We start from the raw sequence: 27112 nt of genomic DNA, 5'->3' as shown, positions 1-27112 counted from the left end.
TTATATTCTATCTGGAATGGTTGCTATTGCAAAATAAATAATATATATTCATTTAAAGCTTTTACTTAAAGAGGGCCATTTTCTGTTCTGCATAAAGTATTGACTGCAGCCACACCAACCAGTCCTTGGTTGAACGAGCTCCAGTTTCCAACACAATATCCATCTTTTGCAAATGGTTTGCCCAGGTGCACAGGAAATTAGCCTGCTTTGACATATGGAGATCAGTGCCTCTGCATCAGCTTTAATGTGTACATTTTCATACATCTCATTGTTATTTTAAGATTATTACTGGAAATCAGGGTGTTCTTTTAACCATAGCAAACAAAAGTCCTTTCACAGTATTGGTTTTGGATCGATCAAACCCCCAAAACATTGAAACTACTCTGGCGGAGGGGTCGAAAAAACGAGGAATGAAGCAAAATAAACAATGAAACCAGGATACGAAAAACAGAAAGTTCCTAGGTGTTTGCCTGTCTCCAAGCATTCCCCTTTGTCCACACAGCTTTGGTCCAAAAGGTGCAATCTTCGGTCAGACTATGATCAAGTTCTGGTCAGCGCAGAAGCCGGGAGAAAAATGCCCCAGTGAGACTGGCCCCAGGCCTGAGCCCACAGCAAACCCCGACTGTCCTCGGCGCGTGGGTGGCGGGATGAGCAAGGCGTCACAGCTCCCAGACTCCGGACCCCAGCTCGCACTTCCGCCCCGCACCCCCACCCATGCGCGTGCCCCGCAGCCGGGTTACCAGGCAACGGGCTGCCCTGCGCGAAGCTACTGGGGCGGAATGCACGGGGGAAGGCAGTTGGGAGAACTTGAGCAGCAGAAATGAGTCCGGGTAAGAGTCCTAGAGGAGGGGCCATGGGAAGTGGACGGGTAGTGGAGGGTGCCCGGACCCGTTCACCCCCAAGGCTGGTCCCGGAGTGCCGACTTCCTGACTAGCAGCACACCCCTGCTCTCCCGCCCCCCCCCCCCCCCAACCGGGACTAAAGCACCGCCTCCATCCCCACGCCCAGCCTTTGCTTCCAGCAGCTGCGCCACTAGGTTCCGCCGCGCTGCGTGGCTCCGGCGCGCCCTCCCGTGGCCTCTTAGGGCGTCTGCGTCCGGAATCGTAAGGTTGGCCTCCCTTCTCCCAAAGAAACTAAAAGCCACCTATTATGGTTCTGTTACAGAGAAGCATCCGGAGGAAGAGGATGAAGTTGAGTGCGTTCTCCTCTCAGCGTACAAGATCCTAAATTCCTCTGACCGGGTAAAGGAAAGTGGTGGCAGTGAAACAGGTGAAATCTCCAAGGCCAAGGAGTCATTGGGGAACATTATTAGAGAACATCCACTGGCAGTAATGTTTCTGCCTCTTACTACAGGCAAAGGGTACCCTTGTCTAAACCCACTGGCCCAAGAGGTGCACTCCCAGGACATAGGTACTTCCAGTAACTATTATTAAAGTACTAGGTAACACAGCACACCTACTTTGTGCCAGATGGTGTTCCAAGCACTTAAGTATATTCATTTAATCATCACAACAACCCTATGAAGTAAGTACTACCATTATCCACATTTTACAAGTGAGGAAACTGAGGCACAGAGATTAAATAACTCCCCAAGGTCACATGGCAGCAAATGAAAAAACCAGTAAGTATTCAGCAGAATGGTGCCAGAGTCCAGGCCTTAACCATCATATTATACTATACTGCTTCTCCAAATATCAAATAAGAATGATATTTTGGACAGATGCTAAACAGATATATATTTTAACAAAAGGAACTACTTTTTACAGTAAGTATGTGTGGACCACAGGATATTGTATAGGGAAGATATTTGAAATAACCAAAGAGCTATAATTCAAGCTCCACATAAACCATGAATAAGATGTAAATACCCAACTAGGGGTATCATACTGAGAATACTGAAGTTGGACTCCCACTCCTTGAGAGAAGCCCAAGGAGCCTACACACCTCTTGCAGGAGGCTGGTGGTCAGTGTGACATGCCAGGGAAGGAGCAGAGCACTCTGAGTAGAAGGCGGTATCTAGAATGATGGGCCAAGTTAGGACCCCCGGTTGCCTAAAACCCACATGTGACATAGGGGTGATCTGGACACAGAAGTGACATGAGGTCAGGACAGGATTTCTGCATCTTCATAAATCCAGGACCATCCCAAACACCTTGTCAAGCAAGGTCCCTGAAAGAAAAGCTAGAGCAGCCACATGTCACCAGACCAAAGACACCTGGATGCCCAGGGACCACCAGTGTAAACATCTCAATGGAGGCCAGCAGGACAGTGCAATGACCTGCCAGCTGTCCACTCTTCTGTGCCCCAGCATCCATGAGGATATTCAGGCATCCTTGTGCAATCAGGAAACATGAACAGGGAGAAAGAGTCTTCACAGAGAGTTTAGAGGTTGCGTCAGCTCAATATTTACCTCAAAAAGAGCATTTAAGGTGAGAAGAAACTGAGGTAATCTAATTTGGCAAGCTCGTGTGTTATCTAACACGAGTGAGATTTAGGACTCTGGGGAAAGATCCCAGCATAATAGAAAATGAAGTTACAGGGGCGCCTGGGTGGTGCAGTCGGTTAAGCGTCCGACTTCAGCCAGGTCACGATCTCGCGGTCCATGAGTTCAAGCCCCGCGTCAGGCTCTGGGCTGATGGCTCAGAGCCCCTGTTTCCGATTCTGTGTCTCCCTCTCTCTCTGCCCCTCGCCTGTTCATGCTCTGTCTCTCTCTGTCCCAAAAATAAATAAACGTTGAAAAAAAAATTTAAAAAAAATGAAGTTACAGGCAAAATAGTACATACACTTATTTAAGAGATATAGTGTATCTTTCGAAAGCATAGGGGCTCTAAGTGCAGGGTCTAGCAAGGGCAGGTTTTCAGCAACATAGATTCTAAGTCAAGGGCTGCCTTGGATGGCAAAATTAGGAGGTATGACTTTGTTCCCTCCCTTTTTCTGTTCTATCTACACCTTATTGTCACCGTGTGATCCATTCCCTGAGTACTAACCAACAGAATGTTGACCCGTTTGCATAATGCTGAGTTACAAGAAGCTGTGTAGTATTTCTTAGGTCTCTTTAATTCTAACAGAATAAGTGGTTAGCCTGTGTAACCTTTGATTTATTGGAATGGATATTTGAAGGATATACTTTAAACTTCAAGATATCCAGTGTGTTGTTTTTAGCACCCCTGTTCTACCTAAGTCTTCATTCATTCATCCATTCATTCATCCATCTAACAAATATTTTTAAGCAAGTGCTGTCCTAGGTGCTGAGGATCCAATAGTGAACAAAATATGCAAAATCCCTGCTCACATGAAGCTTACTTTCGGATGGAAGGAACAAAGGAGACTGTGTGTAAGATGGGAGTAAATCCCATGGAGAAAAGTAAGGCACAGAGGGAACAGGGGAGTATGTAGACTGTCAGAGGTGAGAAGTGTGCATTTTAAATAGGGTGGTAGGAGACCTCACTGGGCAGGTCACATCTGAGCAAAGACCTGAAGGAGGTAAAAAGTAACCAATGCAGTTTTCTAGGGAAAGGGCAGTCAAGGCAGAGAGAATAGCAACTGTGCAGGCCCTGGGGTAGGAAGATGCCTTGCATGTCTGAGGAACAGCTGGTGTTGGTGGGAGCAGAATGAATAAGGGGGAGGGGCAGAGAGGGATCAGAAAGGAAACTGGGGAGGAGGGCACTGTATTTCTGCATAAGGATCTGGGGGTTATTCTGCACAAAATGGGAAACATTAGAGAATCTGGAGTGGCCATTTCTCCCCTCCATTGCAATTGGAAGTTTTAAGTCTATCAAATCATCATCATGTTGTTACTAACCTCGTCTCTGTACAAGTGATTAAATACTTCTTGAGCATTTAGTATGTGCCATGCATTCTGCAAAGGACTTTACCTACCAACTAGATGCTAACTAGGGTTATCCCTCATAGCAAGTGTGTCGCAAAGCCAGGATTCAAGCACAGACAACCTGACTCTGTAGCTCCCGTGACAGTGCCTCATGCAGACAGTGTCACACCTCATTAAGGCTTTGTAAAACAGTTGCTTCTGGGAATGAATTTGAATTGTCATAGCAATACCTCATATTTGAACCTGAGAATTACAAAGCTTTGACTACAGAGTATCTAACATCCTATATTATAGCATTACTATGCTGCATTGTAAAAACTCATTTGTTCTCCTTGGTCTGTTAACTGCAAGTATGCACTTAATATAGGCATATCTCAGAGATATTGTGGGTTTGGTTCCAGACCATTGCAATAAAGAGAATATCACAATAAAGTAAGTCAAATGAAAAAAATAAAATAAAAAAAATAAAGTGAGTCAAATGAATTTTTTGGTTTCCCAGTGCTTATAAAAGTTATGTTCATATTACTGTAGTCTTTTAAGTGTACATGAGCATTATGTGTAAAAAAACAATGTACATACCCTAATTTAAAAATATTTTATTGGGGCACCTGGGTAGCTCAGTTGGTAGGCATGTCAGACTCTTGATTTTGGCTCAGGTCATGATCCTAGGGTTGTGGAATCGAGCCCTGTGTTGGGCTTCTGCACTGAGCATGGAGCCTGCTTAGGATTCTCTCTCTCTCCTTCTGCACCTCTCTACTGTTCGTGTGTGTATATATACATACATATATATATATATATATATATATATATATATATATATGTACATACATATATATATACATACATATATATATGTATGTATGTATATATACACATACACACACACACACATATATATATATATATAAATACATACACACACACAAACACACACACATATATATGGCTAAAAATGCTAAACAAGTTATAGTTTATATATATATAAATACCGAAGTTGGACTTTATATATAAAGGGTGTGTGTGTGTGTATATATATATATATATTATATATATATATGTGTGTGTATATATATATATATATTATATATTATATATATTATATATATATAAGGGGTTTTCTTGTTTTTCACTTCTGACACTAAATATATGTATATATATATATGGCTAAAAAATGCTAAAGCGAGTTATAGTCACAGATTACAGATCACCATAACAAATATACTAATAGCAAAGATTTTTGAAATACAGTGAGAATTACCCAACTGACACAGAGACACAAAGTAAGTGATGCTGTTGGAAAATGGCACCAATAGACTTGCTCGACACAGAGTTGCCACAAACGTTTGTGAAGCACAATAAATCGAGGGGTGCCTGTATATTGAATACGACATAATCCTCTGTAGGTTTCAGAATAAATTCCCCATTTCTCTAATCGCCTGAAAAGCCATCTCACTGATAACTATCTTTTCTTTTTTTTTTTTAGTTCATGTCTTTTATTAACCCATATACAATTACTTGTCTTTGGGTTTGTTGAAGCAGTAGGTCAGACAACATTTGCCATAATGTCTGTCAAAGTGGCTGGCTATAAAAACCCCAGCACCACATTCATTGGAAGGGCACTCCAACGAAGGCGACTGATTTTGCCATTCTCATCCACCTTATAGTATTTCAGGACAGCCAGTTTAACCTTCTTTCTCTTATGCTTACTCTTCTTGAGAGTGGTGAAAGACGTCTCCTTCCTTTTCTTAGCACCACCACAGAGTCTCAACGAGATGAAGTGGACTCCTTTTGAATGTTGTAGTCAGGCAAAGTACGTCCATCTTCCAGTTGCTTGCCAGCAAAGATCAAACTCTGCTCATCAGGAGGAATTTCTTCCTTATCCTGAATCTTGGCTTTCATACTTTCTATTGTATCCGAGGGTTCGACCTCAACACTGATGGTCTTTCCTGTAAGGGTTTTCACAAAAATTTTCATCTTGATTCCACCGCAGATGGCAGATCAGAAAGGAAAGCTATGCACCAGCCCACAGGGTTTTCTTGTTTTTCACTTCTGACACTAAATATGGGACAGCTAGAGAATTTAATTCAATATAATATGATTACTATTTCTTGCATTCCCAATAGAGTATAAGCTTCTTCAGGGCTGGGACCATATCTTCCACTCAGTCTACATACCGCTCAATATTTCATGTTTAGCAAGGACTTAATAAATGATGACCTGTCATTGTGTTTCCTCTACAGGTCTTCTTTGGTAATTTCCCTTCCAATTCTAGAATCACATAACTCTATGCGGTTAAGTATTGCTGAATTCTAAGATTAGTTTTCCTTTGGAAATAAGTAGTAACCAAAGTCTCTGAAACTCATTTAAAAAACAAAAACTTATTTTAATAGCCTTTAAAAATTGATAGGGGCCCCTGGGTAGCCCAGTTGGTTAAGCATCCAACTTCAGCTCAGGTCATGATCTCGCAGTCTGTGAGTTTGAGCCCCATGTCAGGCTCTGTGCTGACAGCTCAGAGCCTGGAGCCTGCTTCGGATTCTATGTCTCTCCCTCTCTCTCTCTCTCTACCCCTGCCCTGCTCGCACTCTCTCTCTCCTGAAAATAAATAAACGTTAAAAAATTAAATAAATAAAATTTGATAAATCCAACTCTCTGCCTATTCTCTATCTTCACTGAATCATCTGAACATTGCAGGGGAAAACCACTCACTTCTTAGTCATAACATGGATCTCAGTGCTATTTAGAAAACTACTTCCCCATGGCACAAAAACAGACACATAGACCAATGGAATAGAATAGAAACCCCAGAACTAGACCCACAAACGTATGGCCAACTCATCTTTGACAAAGCAGGAAAGAACATCCAATGGAAAAAAGACAGTCTCTTTAACAAATGGTGCTGGGAGAACTGGACAGCAACATGCAGAAGGTTGAAACTAGACCACTTTCTCACACCATTCACAAAAATAAACTCAAAATGGATAAAGGACCTGAATGTGAGACAGGAAACCATCAAAACCCTAGAGGAGAAAGCAGGAAAAGACCTCTCTGACCTCAGCCGTAGCAATCTCTTACTCGACACATCCCCAAAGGCAAGGGAATTAAAAGCAAAAGTGAATTACTGGGACCTTATGAAGATAAAAAGCTTCTGCACAGCAAAGGAAACAACCAACAAAACTAAAAGGCAACCAACGGAATGGGAAAAGATATTTGCAAATGACATATTGGACAAAGGGCTAGTATCCAAAATCTATAAAGAGCTCACCAAACTCCACACCCGAAAAACAAATAACCCAGTGAGGAAATGGGCAGAAAACATGAATAGACACTTCTCTAAAGAAGACATCCGGATGGCCAACAGGCACATGAAAAGATGTTCAGCGTCGCTCCTTATCAGGGAAATACAAATCAAAACCACACTCAGGTATCACCTCGCGCCAGTCAGAGTGGCCAAAATGAACAAATCAGGAGACTATAGATGCTGGCGAGGATGTGGAGAAACGGGAACCCTCTTGCACTGTTGGTGGGAATGCAAATTGGTGCAGCCGCTCTGGAAAGCAGTGTGGAGGTTCCCCAGAAAATTAAAAATAGACCTACCCTATGACCCAGCAATAGCACTGCTAGGAATTTATCCAAGGGATACAGGAGTACTGATGCATAGGGGCACTTGTACCCCAATGTTCATAGCAGCACTCTCAACAATAGCCAAATTATGGAAAGAGCCTAAATGTCCATCAACTGATGAATGGATAAAGAAATTGTGGTTTATATACACAATGGAATACTACGTGGCAATGAGAAAAAATGAAATATGGCCTTTTGTAGCAACGTGGATGGAACTGGAGAGTGTGATGCTAAGTGAAATAAGCCATACAGAGAAAGACAGATACCATATGGTTTCACTCTTATGTGGATCCTGAGAAACTTAACAGGAACGCATGGGGGAGGGGAAGGGAAAAAAAAAAAAAAAAAGAGGTTAGAGTGGGAGAGAGCCAAAGCATAAGAGACTGTTAAAAACTGAGAACAAACTGAGGGTTGATGGGGGGTGGGAGGGAGGAAAGGGTGGGTGATGGGTATTGAGGAGGGCACCTTTTGGGATGAGCACTGGGTGTTGTATGGAAACCAATTTGACAATAAATTTCATATATTAAAAAATAAATAAATAAATAAATAAATAAATAAATAAATAAATGTGAACAAAGGGGGAAAAAAAAAAACTACTTCCCCAGAAAATGCTTTTTCAAACCTTCTCCAAGATAACTATTTCACTCTTGTTTCCTTAATCTCCAAAACCTCTCACCACTAGCTCTCAACTCATTAACATAATCTCACACTACATGAAAATGGAAGCAATCAGACCCAAACTCCCTTCTTTCCTGCTCAAACTTAAATTTTGCTAACCTACCTGCTTCTCTGTACCCATATTATCTGCTGTCCCTCATTTCTTTTTCTTTTCAAGTTTTTATTTAAACTCATTTAACATACAGTGTAGTATTAGTTTCAGCTGTACAATATAATTATTCAACACTTCCATACATCACCCAGTGCTCATCACACAGAGTTGCCACAAACGTAATCTCTATCACCTATTTAACCCATCCTCCTCCCCTCTCCCTTTTGGTAACCATCAGTTTGTCTCTATAGTGAAGAGTCTCTTTCTGGATTTGCCTCTCTTTGTTTTTTCCTCTTTGCTCCTTTGTTTTGTTTCGTAAATTCCACATATGAGTGACATCATATGGTATTGGTCTTTCTTGGACTTATTTCACTTAGCATAGTTTCTAGCTCCATCCATGTCCTTGCAAATGGTAATATTTCATTCTTTTTTATGGCTAATATTCTATTATATATGTATACACCACTTTTCTTTATCCATTCATCAATCAACGGACACCTGGGCTGTTTCCATAATTTGGCTATCGTAGATAATACTGCTATAAACATCAGGGTGTATGTACCCCTTAGAATTAGTATTTCTGTATTCTAGGTAAATACCTAGTAGTGCGATTGCTGGATCTTGGGTAGATCCTAACCTTTTGAGGAAACTCCATACTGTTTTCCAGAGTGGCTGCAACAGTTTGCATTCCCACCAACAGTGCAAGATTGTTTCCTTTTCTCCACATCCTCACCAACACATGTTGTTTCTTGTGTTGTTGATTTTAGCCTGACAGCTGTGAGGTGATATCTCACTGTAGCTTTGATTTGCATTTCCCTGATGAAAAGTGATGTTGAGCATCTTTTCATGTTTTTATTGGCCACCTGGCTGTCTTTGAGAAAATGTCTATTCGTGTTAATTGACCATTTTTAATTGGATTACTTAATTTCTGGGTGTTGAATTTTATAAGTTCTTTATATATTTTGGATACTAGCTCTTTATCAAATATATAAATATCTGAGATTTGTAAATACCTTCTCCCATTCTGTAGGCTGCCTTTTAGTTTTGTTAATGGTTTCCTTTGTTGTGCAGAAGCTTTTAATTTTGATGTAGTCCAACAGCTTATTTTTTATTTTGTTTCTCTTGCCTCAGGAGACATATCTAGAAAGAAGTTGCCATGGCTGATGTCAAAGAAGTTATTACCTGTGTTCTCTTCTAGGATTTTTATGGTTTCAGGTCTCACATGTAGATCATTAATCCATTTTATTTTTGTGTATGGTCTAAGAAAGTGGTCCAGTTTCATTCTTTTGCATGTTGCTGTCCACTTTTCCCAACACCATTTGTTGAAGAGACTATCTTTTTCCCATTGGCTATTCTTTCCTGCTCTGTTGAACATTAATTGACCATATAATTGTGGGTTTGTTTCTGGATTTGCTATTCTGTTCTATTGATATATGTGTCTATTTTTGTGTCAGTACCATACTGTTTTCATTACTACAGTTTTGTAATATAGCTTAAAGTCAGGAATTGTGATGCCTCCACCTTTGCTTTTCTCTAACAAGGTTGCTTTAGCTATTCAGGGTCCTTTGTGCTTCCACACAAATTTTAAGATTGTTTATTCTAGTTCTGTGAAAAACGCTTTTGGTAGTTTAATAGGGATTGCAGTAACTGTGTAGATTGCTTTGGGTAATATGGACATTTTAACAATATTTGTTCTTCCAATCCATGAGCATGGATGTCTTTCCATTTCTTTGTGTCATCTATAATGTCTTTCATTAATGTTTTGTAGTTTTCAGAGTACAGGTCTCTCACTTCTTTAGTTAAGTTTATTCCTAGGTATCTTATTATTTTTGGTGCAATTGTAAATGAGATTAATTCCTTAATTTCTCTTTCTGCCGCTTCATTATTGCTGCATATAAATGCAACAGATTTCTGTGCATTGATTTTATATCCTACAACTTCACTGAATTCATTGATCAGTTCTAGCAGTTTTTTGGTGGATTCGTTCAGGTTTTCTACATATAGTATCATGTCATCTGCAAATACTAAAAGTTTCACTTCTTCCTTACCCATCTGGATGCATTTTGTTTTCTGATTGCTGTAGCTGGATTTCCATTACTATATTGAATAAAAGTGGGGAGAGTGGACCTCCTTGTCTTGTTCCTGACCATAGAGGAAAAGCTTTCAGTTTTCCCCCATTTTGGATGATATTTGCTGTGGGTTTTCATACATGGACTTTATTATGTTGAGGTGTGTTCCCTCTAAACCTACTTTGTTAAGAGTTTTTACCATGATTGGCTGTTGTACTTTGTCTGCATCTATTGAAATAATCATATGGTTCTTATCCTTTTATTAATGTGATATTTCACATTGATTGTGAATAGTATACCACCCTTGCAACCCAGCAAGAAATTCCACATGATCGTGATGAATGACGTTTTTAATGTATTGTTGGATTTGGTTTGCTAGTATTTTGTGGAGAATTTTTGCATATATGTTCATCAGGGGTATTGGCCTGTAGTTCTCTTTTTCGTGTGGTCTTTATCTTGTTTGGTATCGGATAATGCTGGCCTCATAGAATGAATTTGGAAGTTTTCCTTCCTTTTCTATTTTTTGGAATATTTGAGAATAGGTATTAACTCTTTTTTAAATGTTTGGCAGAATTCACCTGTGAAGCCATCTGGTTCTGGAGTTTTGTCTGCTGAGAGTTTTTTGATTACTGATTCCATTTCTTTGCTGGTTATCAGTTCAAGTTTTCTATTTCTTCCTGTTTCAATTTTGGTACTTTATGTCTCTTAGGAATTTATCCATTTTTTTCTAGGTTGTCCAATTTATTGGCATATAGTTTTTCATAATATTCTCTTGTAATTGTTTGTATTTCTGTGGTGTTGGTTGTTATTTCCCCTCTTTTATTTGTGATTTTATTTATTTGGGTCCTTTCTCTTTTCTTTTTGATAAGTCTTGCTAGAGGTTTATCGATTCTATTGATTTTTTCAAAGAGCCATCTTCTGGTTTTGTTGATTTTTTTTTTCTTTTTAGTTTCTATATCATTTATTTCTGCTCTAATCTTTATTATTTCCTTCCTTTAGATGGCTTTAGGCTTTGTTTGTTATCCTTTTTAGGTTAGATTAGGTTATTTATTTGAGATTTTTCTTACTTCTTGAGGTAAGTCTGTATTGCTATAAACTTCCCACGTAGCACTGCTTTTGCTGCATCCCAAAGGTTTGGGGCCATTCTGTTTTCATTTTCATATGTTTCCATGTATTTTTTTTTAAATTTCTTCTTTGATTTCCTGGTTGACTCATTCATTGTTTAGTAGCATGTTGTTTAACCTCCATGTGTTTGTGGTCTCTTCACAAATTTTTTCTTGTGGTTGACTTCTAGTTTCATAGTGTTGTGGTCAGAAAAGGTGCATGGTATCATTTCAATCTTTTTGTATTTGTTAAGACTTGTTTGTGATCTATTCCAGAGAATGTTTCATGTGCACTTGAAAAAAATGTGTATTCTGCTGTTTTAGGATGGAATATTCTGAATATATCTGTTAAGGCCATCTGGTCCAGTGTTCCTTGTTGATTTTCTGTTTAGCTAATCTGTCCATTGATATAAGGAGGATGTAAAGTACCCTACTATTATTATCAATTAGTTAATTGGTTCCTTTATATGCCTTATTGCTTTTGTTGTTGTTTTGTTGTTATTGTTTTATATATTTGGGTGCTTTCATATTGGGCGCATAAATATTTACAATGATTGTATCTTCCTGTTGGATTGTCCACTTCATTATTATATAATGCCCTTCTTTGTATCTTATTACAGTCTTTGTTTTAGAGTCTACTTTGTATAAAGTATCAGTATTGCTACTCCAGCTTTCTTTTGACGTCCATGATAATGATATGATAAACGTTTCTCCATCCCCTCACTTTCAATCTGCAGGTGTTTTTAGATCTAAAATGAGTCTCTTGCAGGCAGTATATAAGTAAGTCTTGTATTTGTATCCATTCTGACACCCTGCATCTTTTGACTAGAGCCTTTAGTCCATTTACAGTCCAAGTAATTATTGATAGATATGTTTATATTGCCATTTTACTTGTTTTGTGGTTGTTTCTGGAGATTTTCTTAATCATTTCTTGTCTTTTTTTCATGGCTTGTTGATTTTCTTTAGTGACATATTTACATTTCTTTCTCTTTATTCTTTGCATGTTTATTAGTGCTTGTTGATATATACTTACCATTAGGCTTGTATATAACCTTTTCTGTAAATAGCAGTCTAAATTAAGTTGATGGTCATTCAAGTTAGAACCCATTCTTTTTCCCTCTCCTCCCCACATTTTAGTGATACATTATTATATTTTATATCCTTTGGTGTGAGTTCCTTGACTGATTTTTACAGAAATATTCATTTTTACCACTTTTGTGTTTTCTACCTTTATACTGTCACTTTTGGTCTCTCCTTTCCACTGTAAGAGTCCCCTTTAATATTTCTTGCAGGGCTGATTTAGGGGTCATGAATTCCTTTGGTTTTTGTTTGTCTGGGGAACTCTTTATCTCTCCTTCTATTCTGGATGATAGCTTTGCTGGATAGAGTATTCTTGGCTGAAGATTTTTCCCATTTATCTCTTTGAATATATCACGCCACTCCTTTCTCATTTGCAAAGTTTCTGTTGAAAAATCTCCCTCTAGCCTTTTGGATTTTACCTTGTAAGTTAAGGACTTCTTTGTCTTGCTGCTTTTAAGATTTTTTTATCACTGTATTTTGCAAATTTAATTACAGTATGTCTTGGCCTGCTTTCTGTTGATTTTGATGGGAGTTCTCTGTGCCTCCTGGATCTGGATATCATTTCCTTCCCCAAATTAGGGAAGTTTTTAGCTATTATTTCTTCAAATAAATGTTCTGCCCCCTTTGCTTGCTCTTCTTCTGGGACTCCTATAACATGAATGTTATTACATTTGATGGAGTCACTGCGTTCCCAAAGTCTATTCTCATTTTGCACAATTCTTTTTTCTCCCTTTTGTTCAGCTTACTTTCCATTACTCTAAGTCATTAATTCATTTCTCTACTTCTTCCAGCCTACTGTTCATTGCATCAAAGGTGTTTCTAATCTTGTTTATTGGACTCTTCATTTGATTATTTTTTAACTCTTTTGTCTCTGTGGTAAGGATCTCGCTGACGTCTTCTATTCTTCTCTCAAGCCCAGAGAGTATCCTTATGATCATTGCTTTAAATTCTCAATCAGGCATGTTACTTACATCTGTTTCACTTAGATCTCCGGCCTTGGCCTTATCTTGTTCTTTCGTTTGGGACAAATCCTCCATCTTTGCATTTTATCTAAGGCTCTTGCCTTCTCTGTGTTAGAAAAACCAGTTATGTCTCCTGCTTCTGAAAGTAATGGCCTTAAGAGGTCATGTAGTGCCCAAGGCCTGGCACTTCAGGGAATGTCTCTGGTGTGATGCATACACTCTGTTTTTGCATTCTGGCTTCTCTATCCTTCAGGCCAGTCATCTGCAGAGGCTCTCCTTGCATGCTGTGGGCAGTGTTTGGTCCCTGGCCTGAATGTGGTGAGTTTTAGCTCACAGATGTGCTCTGGTCTGCTTGTGAAATGAGACCTGTCACCACCTCCACCAGAACTGAGACCCTGCAAAACTCTCTGTATTGAGACATGGTGTGGACAGGGTTTTGCACTAATCTTCTGGGGGAGGGACCTGCCGCACTGGAACTGAGGCAAGCATGTTTGAGAATGGAAGTTCCACTGAAGTGCAGAGGGGGTGGTACTTGGTGTAAGCAAGTTAGGCAGCTAGTGTCTGCACTGCACTGCTTCTTGCAGGTTATTCTGTGTTTATGCTGAAGGGTAGGAGGGGATGGAAATGGCACCGGCCAGCTCCTTTGTTCCCGGAGAGGTGTCTGTGAATGATGCCCCTCAGGGATGTGCTCTGAGAAGAGCAAATAACCCCACTGTGTGCCCCACACGCTCTTCAGATTGCTATTTCCACATTGTCCCCTGGTTGTTTGTCTGCCTGTTCTCTAGATGCAGCACAGTGCTCTCTGGGCTCTATCCCAACCAAGCCTACTGATCTTTAAAACTCCAGGCTTTAAACCCCACTGGTTGCAAGAACTCATGGAATTCAACCCCTCTCACTTTCTAAGCCATTGGCTTTGAGGAAACATTCTCCTTATGAATTCCCCTGTGTGTTCCTCTCCCTTCTTTTTTAGCAACCATGTCTCCTTCCCTTGTATAGCAGCCATGATCTGTTTCTCCCCTAAACCACATTTCCACACTTCCTGTCATCTTCAATGTGGCCTCTTCTCTCCCTTTAGTTAAGGAGATTTTTCTGTCAGTCTTTAAGTTGATTTTTGGGGTAGTTAGGATGATATGATAATTATCTAGTTGTGTTTGTGGGACAAGGTGAGCCTAGGGTCCTCCTACTCTTCCATCTTCCTGCTCCTGTTCTTGCTGTCCCCAGTTTCGATGGAAGAATTACCCCTGCTCAAAGCTCATTTCCTCTTTATCAAAGCTCTCCTGGAATTCTCAAGTACTCAGATTCTGCAATTAGCCTCCCTCATCCTTCAGAATTACTCTTCTCCCTTTCTACTACATGATTCCAGCAGCAAGCAGGCATGTTAAAATCTCCCATGGTTAAAAAATTCTTCTTGACCTTCACATCACTTCTAACATGCATACACCCTATTCCACTAGGCACTCTATTTCTTTCCACAGTAAAATTCAAAAACAGCTGCCTATATTCAGTGCCCACAAACCTTTACATTCCATTCTCTCTAGCCACTTCATTTGGGCATTTGTGCCTGTCACTGCACAGAAACTTCCCTTGTCTAGGCCAGTAGTGACACCTGTATTTTCCAATAGTGTTCATAACAATTCCCCTGAATCAGAGACAGGAATATCCCACTGCCTATGGATGTCCACTTTGATGTCTAATAGAAAACTTAATTTTAACATGTATAAAAATTTTCCCTAAAAAATCTCCCTACTCTATTCTTTTCCATTTTAGTAAATAACACCATCATTCATCATCCATCTGTTCTCACCAAAAACCCAGGAGTCATCCTTTCTTCCTCTCTTCTGGCTACATTTAATACCCCAGCAATGCTGCTGGTTTTATACCCAGAATCTATTCTAAATCAACCTATTTTTTTCCATGTTCCCCTCTGCCATTCTAGTCTAAGATACCTTTGTCTCTCACTTGGATTACTGCAGTAGCCCTGCAATTGCCACCTTATAACCCATTATCATGTGGCAGAGTGACCTATAAATGTTTCTTTTCAGATCAAATCATTCTTCTGATTGAAACCTTTCAAAGTTTCCCATTTCACTTAAAATAAAAGCAAAACCACTCGGGTTGGCCCACAAGTTCCTACATAATCTATTCCTGTCTCCCCCTCTCACCTCTAACCATACCGGGCTTCTATCTGCTCATTAAGCTGAGGCCATATTGACTTTATTTCTGTTCTGTAAACACAGATAAACATATTCTGCTTCAGGATCTTGCCATGTCCTCTGTTCTGAATCTCTTCCTATAGATATTCACATGGATGGCCTTTTCTTATCATATGGGAATCCCAGCTAAAAACTCATGTGACGAGATAGGTCTCTGCTAAGCACTCTCTCCACTGCTGTCCCCATCCTCCCTGTCACATTAGCCTATCCTCTTTGTGTTATTTATCCCTATTTGTAAGTATCTTGTTTCTTTTTTTCTTTCTTTTTTTTTTTTTTTCCTGTTCATTCTCCAGAATGGAAGCACCATGACCACAGGAGCCTTGGTTGTCTTATTCATTGCTGTGTCCTTAGTATTTACCTACAACAGAATACCACACATTGGACACTCAATACTTGAATGAGTGATGTTGAAGGAATGAATCACTAAATGTGAAACAAAAAAGCTAAATCACTAACTTATAAAAATTATTCTAGACTTTCACATAGAGATTTTAGAGCCAAGGAAGATCCCAGACCTCCTTGCCCCAGCACCAAATGAAAAGATCAGTAACAACAACAAAATAGAAAACCAGCAAAAACTTCACCAGCAGCACCTGAAGAAGGAAATTGGAAAATAGAGGCCAAAGATAAAAACAGAAGATGCTGGCAAGGCAAAGTACAGGCTACCTTCTAATACTGCTTCTGACTTTTAGAATAAAACAAGTCAAATCCTGAAAATATTCATTAATGCCTCTCCCACTCCAAATGTGGATACAAAAAGAGGAAATACCTGTGTCTTCCTTTCTGCTGATTGGGGTTTGGGTGGGTACAGAGGAGCAGCTGGGAAGATAGATGAGTAAACCTGGACACTGATCAACAGGGGCTTACTTTGCTCTAATGAAAGAAGTTAGGAGTAGGGCTGCCACTAGCTCATGGGGTGCCTCTGTGTGGATTAGAGAAAGGTATAACCAAACTCTAGGTATATGCAAACCCAAATAGGGTACTGGTTAGCTGACTGTAGTGGAACATGGGACACATTTCAGCCCACATATATCTTCTGGCCAGGAGCTCTTGTGTAGTGAACAACCTGTACGGTCTTATGTGGCAGTCCTAGTTCCAGGACTCTGTACTGAATTAAGGAAATAATCCCAATCAAGAGAATATCTCCTTAGGGTAACAGGATATATCTCCTATAGATTTCTAAGTAGTCTCAGAGAATAATAACAACAAAACAGCAGAGATCACATCCTCCAGCAAAGGCTTCACACAGCTCCAAATGATCTCTCTTACCCCAGACCTCAACACCTAATTTTTAGGCTACAGAAAATGGGTAGGAAAACACACTGGCCCTAAAACTGTATCTCAGAGGAATAGACCATTGGACTCTGGGAAGGATGTCAAGAGAAAACATCTACATTATGTCAAAGAAAACAAATTCTGAGCAGAGCTGCTCAGGTTACACTGACCTACATTAAAAGAAGCAATCATACTGCAATCATACTGTGGTCAAAAAAGAAGGAAGAGATGGAGGGAAGCAAATATATGTAGAACCACTATATGAATCCCACATTCTTTCTTTAAAAACTTACATTTGTTATATCCCTTCAGTAAGTCTCTAAATTTATTTTGACCCAGTATTTCTTACTTGGTTTTAGCAAAAGAAATCCTGTACTTTGCCTTGAATTTGCAAGTCCTCCTAACTGAAACAAAGGAAATCCATGCGGAAAAGGGAGGCTGGCCCTACTGATGCAGAAAGGAGATGGAATTTTGGACAGTAAATCCATCAAGAATAAAGTTGAAGGCTGAAAATATTTACAATAATAATGTCCTATCTTTGTGTTTAGCTCTGTGGAAATCATAGTCACATAGTAAAATGTAAAACATCATAAAACATCACAGTGTGAAAATAATATAATGAACAAATATCATGAAAAGTAGGGAGTAAATGTGAGAGCAAGTATAATGCTAATTTTCTCATCATTTACTTCCTTTCTTGGCAGGGAGTAACTCAATACTGAATACAATGGAAATGAATGTTATTTAAAAAATAAAAATTCCAGGGGCGCCTGGGTGGCGCAGTCAGTTGAGCGTCCGACTTCAGCCAGGTCACGATCTCGCGGTCCGTGAGTTCGAGCCCCGCGTCAGGCTCTGGGCTGATGGCTCGGAGCCTGGAGCCTGTTTCCGATTCTGTGTCTCCCTCTCTCTCTGCCTCTCCCCCGTTCATGCTCTGTCTCTCTCTGTCCCAAAAATAAATAAACGTTGAAAAAAAATTTTTTTAAATAAAAATTCCAATCTCTTAGTCCTTCTTGTGATATATTTCCATTAGCTCAGAGGGATCTCATAGGAAATAATCTTTCATGTAGTGAAAAAAAATTGAATACTAGTGATAACTTCAACTATTTGCAGTTTTCTTTATTCTCTTAAACATAAATGTAATACCATTTATCAAAGTAAAATGTATAATATCCCACTGTTCTAAAATCATTTCTTTTTTCCTGCATATATGCATAGACAGCTGACTGAAGGGAGGGTACCTAAAATTCCTAACGGTTAATTCTGGGCAATGGGATTCTAGGTAAAATATGCTTTTTGATTTGAATTTTTATCTATTTGAGGTCATTAGAAGTTGTCCTTGAGTCTGAAAAAATTGGGGGTGCCTTGCTGCATTAGTCTGATCTCATCTGAGTTTGGTTTTTGTTTTTTTTTAATGTCTCTGAGATAAACATTTCAGACTACCATTTTATTCCTAGTAAAATGCAAAGTTCAGCAATATCTAGAGGACTTGCTGTCCTCCTCTGCCTTCTGATGAAGGTGGGAGTCTTTAATTGGCGAAATGGCTCAAGACTCTGAACCAGAGTTGCTCTCTCAGTGATGAGGGCCAGATGGCAGATAAGAGGGGTGCCTATACTTTGCAACCAGCTCCTATGACATCTGGTAGACTGTCATTTGAAGGAGAGATGTGCTGACCTCTTTTAAAACCTTCTCTTAGGGCAGAAATTGTCATCCTAGAGGAGCATTCTATCATAACTCTCACTTCATTTGGGACGCTGAATATTTTTAAAAGTCTTTAATAAAAATTTACAAAGCAAGCTAAAAGCCTATTTGGATAAAGAAGGATGCATGTCAGGAAATCTGCAGTTTATAGTCTCTCCTGTTACAGATCTATAATCTATTTCCTAGGAAGGTATACATAGATCTTTATAGTACCTTGCTTAAAGGCATGACAAAAATTATGCTTTGTTAATCCATTTTGTTTTCCATGGTAAGGAGGAAAAACATCACATGGCCATTTCACAGACAGAGACCTATACAGTACTTTGTGAAAGGTCTCCCATAACAGGATCATTAGTTGTTTTTGTTTTTTTTTTTTTAATGCAGTTTACATTGCAGAAACAAAAATATTTGTTTTTGAGAGTTCCAAGTTTGGCATTACACGTTAATGGCCTATTATAAAAGTAAAACCATGGGAACGCAAGCTGGTGCAGCCACTCTGGAAAACAGTATGGAGGTTCCTCAAAAAATTAAAAATAGAACTACCCTACAACCCAGCAACTGCACTACTAGGCATTTATCCACAGGATATAGGTGTGCTGTTTCGAAGGGACACATGCACCCCCATGTTTATAGCAGCACTACCAACAATAGCCAAAGTATGGAAAGAGCCCAAATATATATATATACACACATACATACATATACACATACATACATACACAATGGACTATTACTTGGCAATCAAAAAGAATGAAATCTTGCCATTTACAACTACATGGATGGAACTGGAGGGTATTATGCTAAGTGAAATTAGTCAGAGAAAGACAAAAATCATATGACTTCACCCATATGAAGACTTTAAGAGACAAAACAGATGAACATACGGGAAGGGAAACAAAAATAATATAAAAACAGGAAGGGGACAAACATAAGAGACTCATAAATATGGAGAACAAACAGAGGGTTACTGGAGGGGTTGTGGGAGGGCGGATGGGCTAAATGGGTAAGGGAAATTAAGGAATCTACTCCTGAAATCACTGTTTCACTATATGCTAACTAATTTGGATGTAAATTTTTAAAAATTAAATAAATAAATAAATAAATAAATAAATAAATAAATAAATACAGAAAGAAAATAAAACCACTATTTATAACCTCCAGAAGGCATTTTAAGTCAAGCAAAAATTATTTGACTTTATTAAGTGACTAACATTGGGTTCTTCTTAAGGTGAACATCAAACTTCTCATTATCTCTGTCTCACTATCCAAGAAAGTTAGGAGGCTATTTTGCATCACAATTGTTTTAAAAAAACTTAAGAATTAGATCACATGGTTTTTCAATTTTGATTTTTAGAATATGGCTGCATATCGGAATCAGAAAATCAAATCCAACCACAATCAGCATTGAAAGTAAGTTCATTTTCATTTCATCTTATTTTCTCCAAATATCTATGTAAAGGCTGATCTTTTTCAGAATAAATATTTCCTAAATGCACATGGGTCTTCCACAAAAATCTCCATGAAAATGGATTGGAGAATTGGCAAGAATGACTAAGAATGTGAGTCCTCTGACCCTCATGTGATCCTTTCTGGAAATAGGCAACTTTGGGGGATACATATAAAAAGAAGTAATAACAGTTTCAAAACTGATCAGTTTCACACATGTTTGTTATAGGCCCTTCAGCATCAACTGGAATCATTTCAGGCTCTCCGAATACAGACTTTACAGAATGTTAGCATGGTATGTTTCTTTTAATCTCTATATGGGAAATAGCCAAACTTAAGATACCACTCCACATTTGTAAGCTAATGATCATTATCCAACTGATTAGTTTATGTTAGAATATAATAAAAGGTGGGGCGCCTGGGTGGCTCAGTCAGTTAAGCGTCCGACTTCAGCTCAGGTCACGATCTCACGGTCCGTGAGTTCAAGCCCCGCGTCGGGCTCTGGGCTGATGGCTCAGAGCCTGGAGCCTGTTTCCGATTCTGTGTCTCCCTCTCTCTCTGCCCCTCCCCCATTCGTGCTCTGTCTCTCTCTGTCTCAAAAATAAACGTTAAAAAAAATTAAAAAATAAATAAAAAATTTAAAAATTTAAAAATTTAAAAAAATAAATAAATTTAAAAAAAGAATATAATAAAAGGTTACAAATATTCCAGGCTCAAAATTTGTTTGAGGGGAACTATTTCTGTTACAGTTGAATTTGGGTCAACTATAGTCAAAAAGAAATAGTACTCGCCGATTTTTTAAAAACATGTATGTTTAAAGTGCTACCTATATACAGTCTACAAATAGGAACTCTCATTATAAGTGATGTGAAATCTAACTCAAACTGACTTAGGGAAAAAGTGTACTTGATGAGCACACATAACTGAAGAGCCTGGGAACGGTTCACCTGAGGATGGCTTAATCCATATGATAAGGACTTATGTCATAAGGAACAACTCTCCTTATTTTGGTTCTGCTTTCCACTGTAATGGATTTTCAGACTTCATGTCTGAAGCAAAAGAGCTGCTAGAAGTTCCAGGCTTTTATCCTCCCAGATTCCAGTTGGAGAAGAGATGATGCTTTTCTCTCTTAACAGTTTTTCCTAAGGTTCTTGGCCTGACTTGGCTGCCCCAGATTGGGTCATATGCAATGCCTGAGCCAATCCCTGTTCAAAGGGAGGCAGTGTTCAGACTGGTTAGCTCTCGGTCACATGCAGCTGGAAGTGGGATCACCAAAGGCTCGTGGGACTTTATCCAGAACAAATAAGGGACAGTATTTACAGAGGATAGGGTATGGATACTGGTGGTGCTTAACACAACACATATTCACTAAAGACCTAATATAAACTTCATCCTAATATTCTTGTACTAAAAGCAACTGCAAGGAAATGGAAAGAGAAGATAAACTGCTCCTGAGTGACAGAATGGATTCTATTCTGAGGACAGAGATCAAAAGTCTCTGCTTTATTCAACAATGTAAAACTCAAGCATCCAAAATTACTTGAATATTGTTCATAAAATTTTATTGCTTTACTAAATTTTTTCTGTTTATCATATAATAAAGGTATAATTTTCTTAAAAATTCCTTTAATAACAGAGATTATAATAAATTACATTATATGAATGAAAAGAATTTTTATGTGCAGGAAATTTAAAGGTATCATAGTATCTGTTATTGCTATACATTCATAAGTTTCTAAATCTGAAATCAAATTCTAACATGATCAATTTATCTTTTAAAGGTACAGTCCGAAATCAGTGAAATCTTGAACAAAAGTATTATTGAAGTAGAAAACCCACAATTTAACTCAGAAAAAAATCTAGTATTCGGAACACGCCTTGAAAAAGCTTTGGTATGTTATTCTGTTCAAAACTACTTCTCTATTTAGGTACTTCAAAAATGTTACTACAACCAGTTTATCTTCCCCTTTACATTCTTACCTTCTTCGTGGGGCAAATGGACTTTGTGGGGCCAAGGAATACCTAAAAGATTCCCAAGTAAACTGAAATACAAGGCAGGTTTTTTTAGCGTTTCTATCCACTTAGGAATTGTTCTACTTTTAGTAGGATTGACCTAGACCTGAGGTGAATTCCCTAGAAACAAGCTGGAACGAGAGTCACTCTGTCTACGCTGATTAGAACTAGCACTTCTAGAATAGTCACAGCCCTAGAATCATCCAAAATAGGAAATGCAAAGGTTGACCAACAGCCCAGAAGTGGAAATATTCATTTCCCTTAAACTACCTACTGCATTTGACCTATTGCTTCTATCTTCCCCATTGATCTATGATGGCCTCTTGAAGGATTCTAAATTTCTATTTCTGAAATTGAGGGGTTGGCCCATGTATGTCACCCTCTGAGGAAATAAGCGCAATTTCTAAGCAAATTGTGAAGACCAGAGTTACAGATCTCAAAATAACTGTTGTTAGCTTTTTCTAGAGAAAATTAATCATATTTGTTAGGTTTCTTTGCTGTAGAAATGGATAAAATGTTCATTTTGGTTATAAAAGCAAATCCTCCACAAAATATTTTCTTGATTTGCTGGTAATGTGGTAAATGATAATACATTTACAGTGTGCTTTTTATTGTCACTAGCCTATAGAGAATCAAGAAGAAATCCTTTCTATGGAGAAAATTCATCCTTTTGAGGAGTCTAACGCTATTCATTCAATGGAAGAAAAATTCAGCAGTGATAGTGTTAACAGTCTCTCTCAAGGTATAGATATGACATCCCAGATAAATTTCAAGGACGTATTAACTCTGAGAACTTCAACAGACAATTCACCTTCAAACATAATTATGAATCCTTCAGAAAATTCTGACATGTTGAAAAATTATAGTAATCTTTATAATTTTCTACCTAATGTACCTCAAAATGTGATGTCTCAAGCTGATACAGTAATTCTGGATAAATCCAAAATTACCGAGCCTTTTCTCAAGCACAGATTTTGTGAAAACTTAGATGATATCTGCCATTCTATCAAACAAATGAAGGAAGAGCTACAAAAGTCACATGATAGAGAACTGGCACTTACAAATGAACTTCAAACTTTAAAAACTGAAAGAAATGTTCCAAGCAATGGTAAATATGAACTGTCTTCAATTCACAAAGAAAAAAATAATTTTATTAAGGAAGAAAATATAGAAAGTAACTTAAATGAAGATATGAAATCAAAGAGAATTTCTGAATTAGAGGCATTAGTAAACAAATTACTCCCACTCAGGGAAACAGTGTCAAAATTCCATGTGAATTTTTGCAGGAAATGTAAAAAATTATCTAAGAGTGAAATACACAGGGGAAAGAGAAATGAGAAAAACAGTAAAGAAATTCCTATCACTGGCAAGAATATTACAGATTTAAAATTCCATTCCAGAGCTCTAAGACATACACTGCCATTCTCTGACTCAACAAAATATGAAATAAAAGACAAAGAAATGCAACCGTTAGTAATAAAACAAGGGCCAATAATATTTGAAAATGAGAAAACATCCAAAGTCAATTCTGTTACTGAGCAGTGTGTTGCAAAAATTCAGTACTTACAGAATTACCTAAAAGAGTCTGTGCAGATACAAAAAAAGGTAACAGAACTGGAGAATAAAAATCTAACCCTTAAGACCAAAATAAAACCTCTTGTCTTTACCACACAATCTCTAATACAGAAAATCGAAATATATGAAAAGCAACTTAAGAATTTGGTTGAAGAAAAGAACACTATTCAGTCCAAGTTAATTAAAAAAGAAGAAGATGGTAAAGAATGTCTTAAAGAATTGAAAAAAATAATTGGTAAATATAATGTTCTCATAGGACAAAATAAAACTCTAGAGGAAAACAACAATCAACTTTCTTTGGAGAAGCAACAAATGATACAAACATTAGATCAACTAAAAAGCAAAGAACACAAAACTCAAAATGATATGGCCATGGTCAATAATGAAAATAATCGTATGAGTATAGAAATGGAATCAATGAAAACAAATATTCTATTGATACAAGAAGAAAAGGAAATGCTAGAGAAAAAGACATACCAGCTTTTAAAGGAAAGAAGCTCGCTTGAAAATGAACTGAAGGAAAACCAACTAGAGATAATGCAGCTAAAAGAGAAGGAAATATTGGCAAAAACTGAACAAGAGACACTTTTTCAAATAATAGAAACAGTTAAAAATGAAAAACTTAATCTCGAAAAAACATTACAAGAATCTATTGCTGCTAGACAAATGATGGAAAGAGAAATTGAGAATATTCAAAAATACCAATCTACTGCAGAAGAGAATTTTCTGATAGAAATTAAAAATGCAAAATCAGAAGCAAGTATTTATAAGAATAGTTTGTCAGAAATGGGCAATGAATGTGAAATGTTATCAAAAATGGTAATGGAAATTAAAACAGATAATCAGATTCTAAAAGAAGAACTAAAAAAACATGGTCAAGAAAATATAAAATTTGAGAATAGCATCAGTAGACTTGCAGAAGACAAAATACTTTTAGAAAACTATGTAAGAAGTATAGAAAATGAAAGGGATACCTTGGAATTTGAGATGCGGAATCTTCAAAGAGAATATTTAAATCTAAGTGAAAAAATCTGTAGTCAACAGAGTGACCTATCAAAAATGGGTTATATTTCAAGAAGAGAGAAACTCCATTTTGAAAAGTATGATATTTATGAAGACATTTCTGGCTCTAGGAGTAGGCCTTTGGCTCCTGATTTGAAAGGTATGTAATATTGTGGTGGATTAGTAGAGACGTGTATAAGATTTTTTTCACCTACTGGGCACTAGCCAGAGTTCAGTAATAAGAAGGAAACTTTTAAGATAAATACAATTCAGTCTTATAAGATCTGTATCCAATTTATTATACAGTGGAATTTAGGAATTTTGCTCTTTTGATAAAAGTCATGTTGTTATTTTACTTATATTATTTCTATACATTGTATATGCACAAAGCAGGGAGCAAGATTTTTTATTTTGTTTTCTGAAGTATACTTGGCACTCCCACCTTAAAAAATTCTTTTTCCCCCCAGGAAATCCAAGTCAAGTGTATCAATTGCTTCCATCCAAGATATGTAAATAAATTTCTAAAATGATTATTTCAAAATCCTTTGTCCAGTCCTTTTTTCCACAAAATTGCTATAAATTCACTTTTATATAGGTTTATAATTACCTTGTAATTGATTAGGGTAATTTTTAATTAGAAACTGGAATTAGGTATATATTTTTATATTGTCAAGAACTGTGAACAGCCTTGAGATTTTACTGAACTTGTAAGCTAATGTTAATCTGACAGTTTTATGGGTTCCAGTGGAAGACATGAAAGTCCTGTGTCAGAGATAAAGGACAGTTTGTTACAGCAATAGCAGTAGCCAGAACACCAGCACTTTCGCGTCGATTCTCCAAGCCCCAATCCCTATAGGCAACATGAAAAGGGTCACACAGCAGTAGAGGAGAGAACTCTTGAGTTTCGGGAAACCAAATCTTTCATGAGTGCCGTAAGCATGTCTGCCCTTTGCTCTTGATGGAAACATTACCTTTATTATACAGGAAAATTAGCATACCTGCCCTTGCTTCAGAAGACACTATCTTTAGCTTCCAAGGCTGATTACAATACAAATACACTTCTTGAATTTTGTCAAATGCTTTTTCTGCGCTTACTGAAGAGATCATGTGTATTTTTTTCCTCCCTTTAAGCTGTAAATATGGCAATTACATCAGTTAATTTTGAAACACTACACCAATCTTGCATTCCTGGGATAAACTCCACTAAGTTATGTATATCCTTTTAATATACACTCCTTGATTCAATTTGATAATATTTTGTTAAGAATTTCTCCCTCTATATTCAGAAGAATATTAGTCTCTGTTATTTTCTTTAACGTCTACTTGGTTTTGGTATCAGGAAAATCTGGCTTTATAAAATGTGTTGGGAAATGTTCCCTCCTCCTCCATTTTCTAAAAGGATTAGTATAGGATTGGTTATTGATATTATTTCTTCCTTAAGTACATAATAGAATTCACCAAAGAGTCTGGAGTATTCTAAATGGGAAGATTTTACATTAAAAAATCAACTTCACTAGTGGATATAGAACTATTGAGATTTTCTATCTCTTCTTTAGTCATTTTGGATCATTTGTATGTTCATTTGTACATTTCATATACATTCTCAGATGCATTGGCATATGTTTGTCAAAATACTCTGTATTACTTTTTAATGTCCAGAGGACCTACAGTAATTGTCCCATTTTAAATTCCTGACATGGTAACTTAGGGATACTCCTTTTTTCTTGGAAGTTTTTCTAGAGTTCAATTGATTTTATTGCTTTTGTCAAAAATCAGCTTTTTGTTTTGTTTATCTTCCTCTATTAACTTTGCTATTTTTAATCCAATGATTTCTGTTCTTGTTTTAGGAATTTCCTTCTGTATTCTTGGGCTCAATATGCTCTTTCCCTAATTTCTTAAAGTGAAAGATCATGTCATTGGTTTGGAAAATTTATTTTTCTCTACTATAGACATTTAAAGCTACAACTTTCACTGCAACCACTGCATTGGCTGCATCACACAAATTTTAATATGTTTTCAATTTCATTCAATTCAAAATATTTTCTCTTTCCCTTATGATTTATTCTTTGACCTAATGGAATATTTAGAAGTGAGCTGCTAAACTTCCAACTCTGGAGATTTTCAGGTATTTTCTGTTATTGACTCTTAATTTAATTCCATTGTGATCAAAGAATATACTCAGTACAATTTATCTTTTTAAGTTTATTGAAACTTATTTTACTGACAAGAATATGGTTTATATTAGTTACTGTTTCACATGAACTTGAAAAGAATGTATATTCTGCTGTTGTTAGGTGGAATGTTCTATAAATGTCCACCAAGGAAAAGTGGTTGACAGTGTTGATCAAATCTTCTGTATTCTTACTGATCTTCTACTTGTTCTAACAATTACTATGGAAAAGTAGAGAAGTAGGTCTGTCCATTCTATTACTTTTTCTTTCATATGTTTTAAAGCTC

The 27112-nt window shown here is 37.5% G+C and overlaps 2 protein-coding genes and 1 pseudogene across 5 annotated transcripts in view; 1 reads left to right on the top strand and 2 right to left on the bottom strand.

Annotated features, from left to right (window-relative positions):
- CFAP96 (cilia and flagella associated protein 96) overlaps positions 1-27112 on the bottom strand; it is a 521342-nt gene that overhangs the window by 464204 nt on the left and 30026 nt on the right. The gene's annotated exons all lie outside the window — the stretch shown is intronic.
- Positions 719-25196, top strand: CCDC110 (coiled-coil domain containing 110). Its single transcript, XM_086703203.1, has 7 exons — positions 719-830; positions 1165-1269; positions 19974-20029; positions 20295-20360; positions 21847-21957; positions 22700-24815; positions 25123-25196. Exons 1-7 carry the CDS (start codon positions 821-823, stop codon positions 25170-25172), a joined length of 2514 nt encoding a protein of 837 aa, XP_086559329.1. The 5' UTR covers positions 719-820; the 3' UTR covers positions 25173-25196.
- LOC112870046 (ubiquitin-ribosomal protein eS31 fusion protein pseudogene) lies at positions 5294-6300 on the bottom strand (annotated as a pseudogene).

This window comes from Puma concolor, chromosome B1 (genome assembly GCF_028749965.1).
Source record: "Puma concolor isolate L17-30 chromosome B1, mPumCon1.1.hap2, whole genome shotgun sequence".
NCBI lineage: Eukaryota > Metazoa > Chordata > Mammalia > Carnivora > Felidae > Puma > Puma concolor.
The sequence above is the reverse complement of the archived record's forward strand: the minus strand, read 5'-3'. Positions and strand labels throughout refer to the sequence as shown.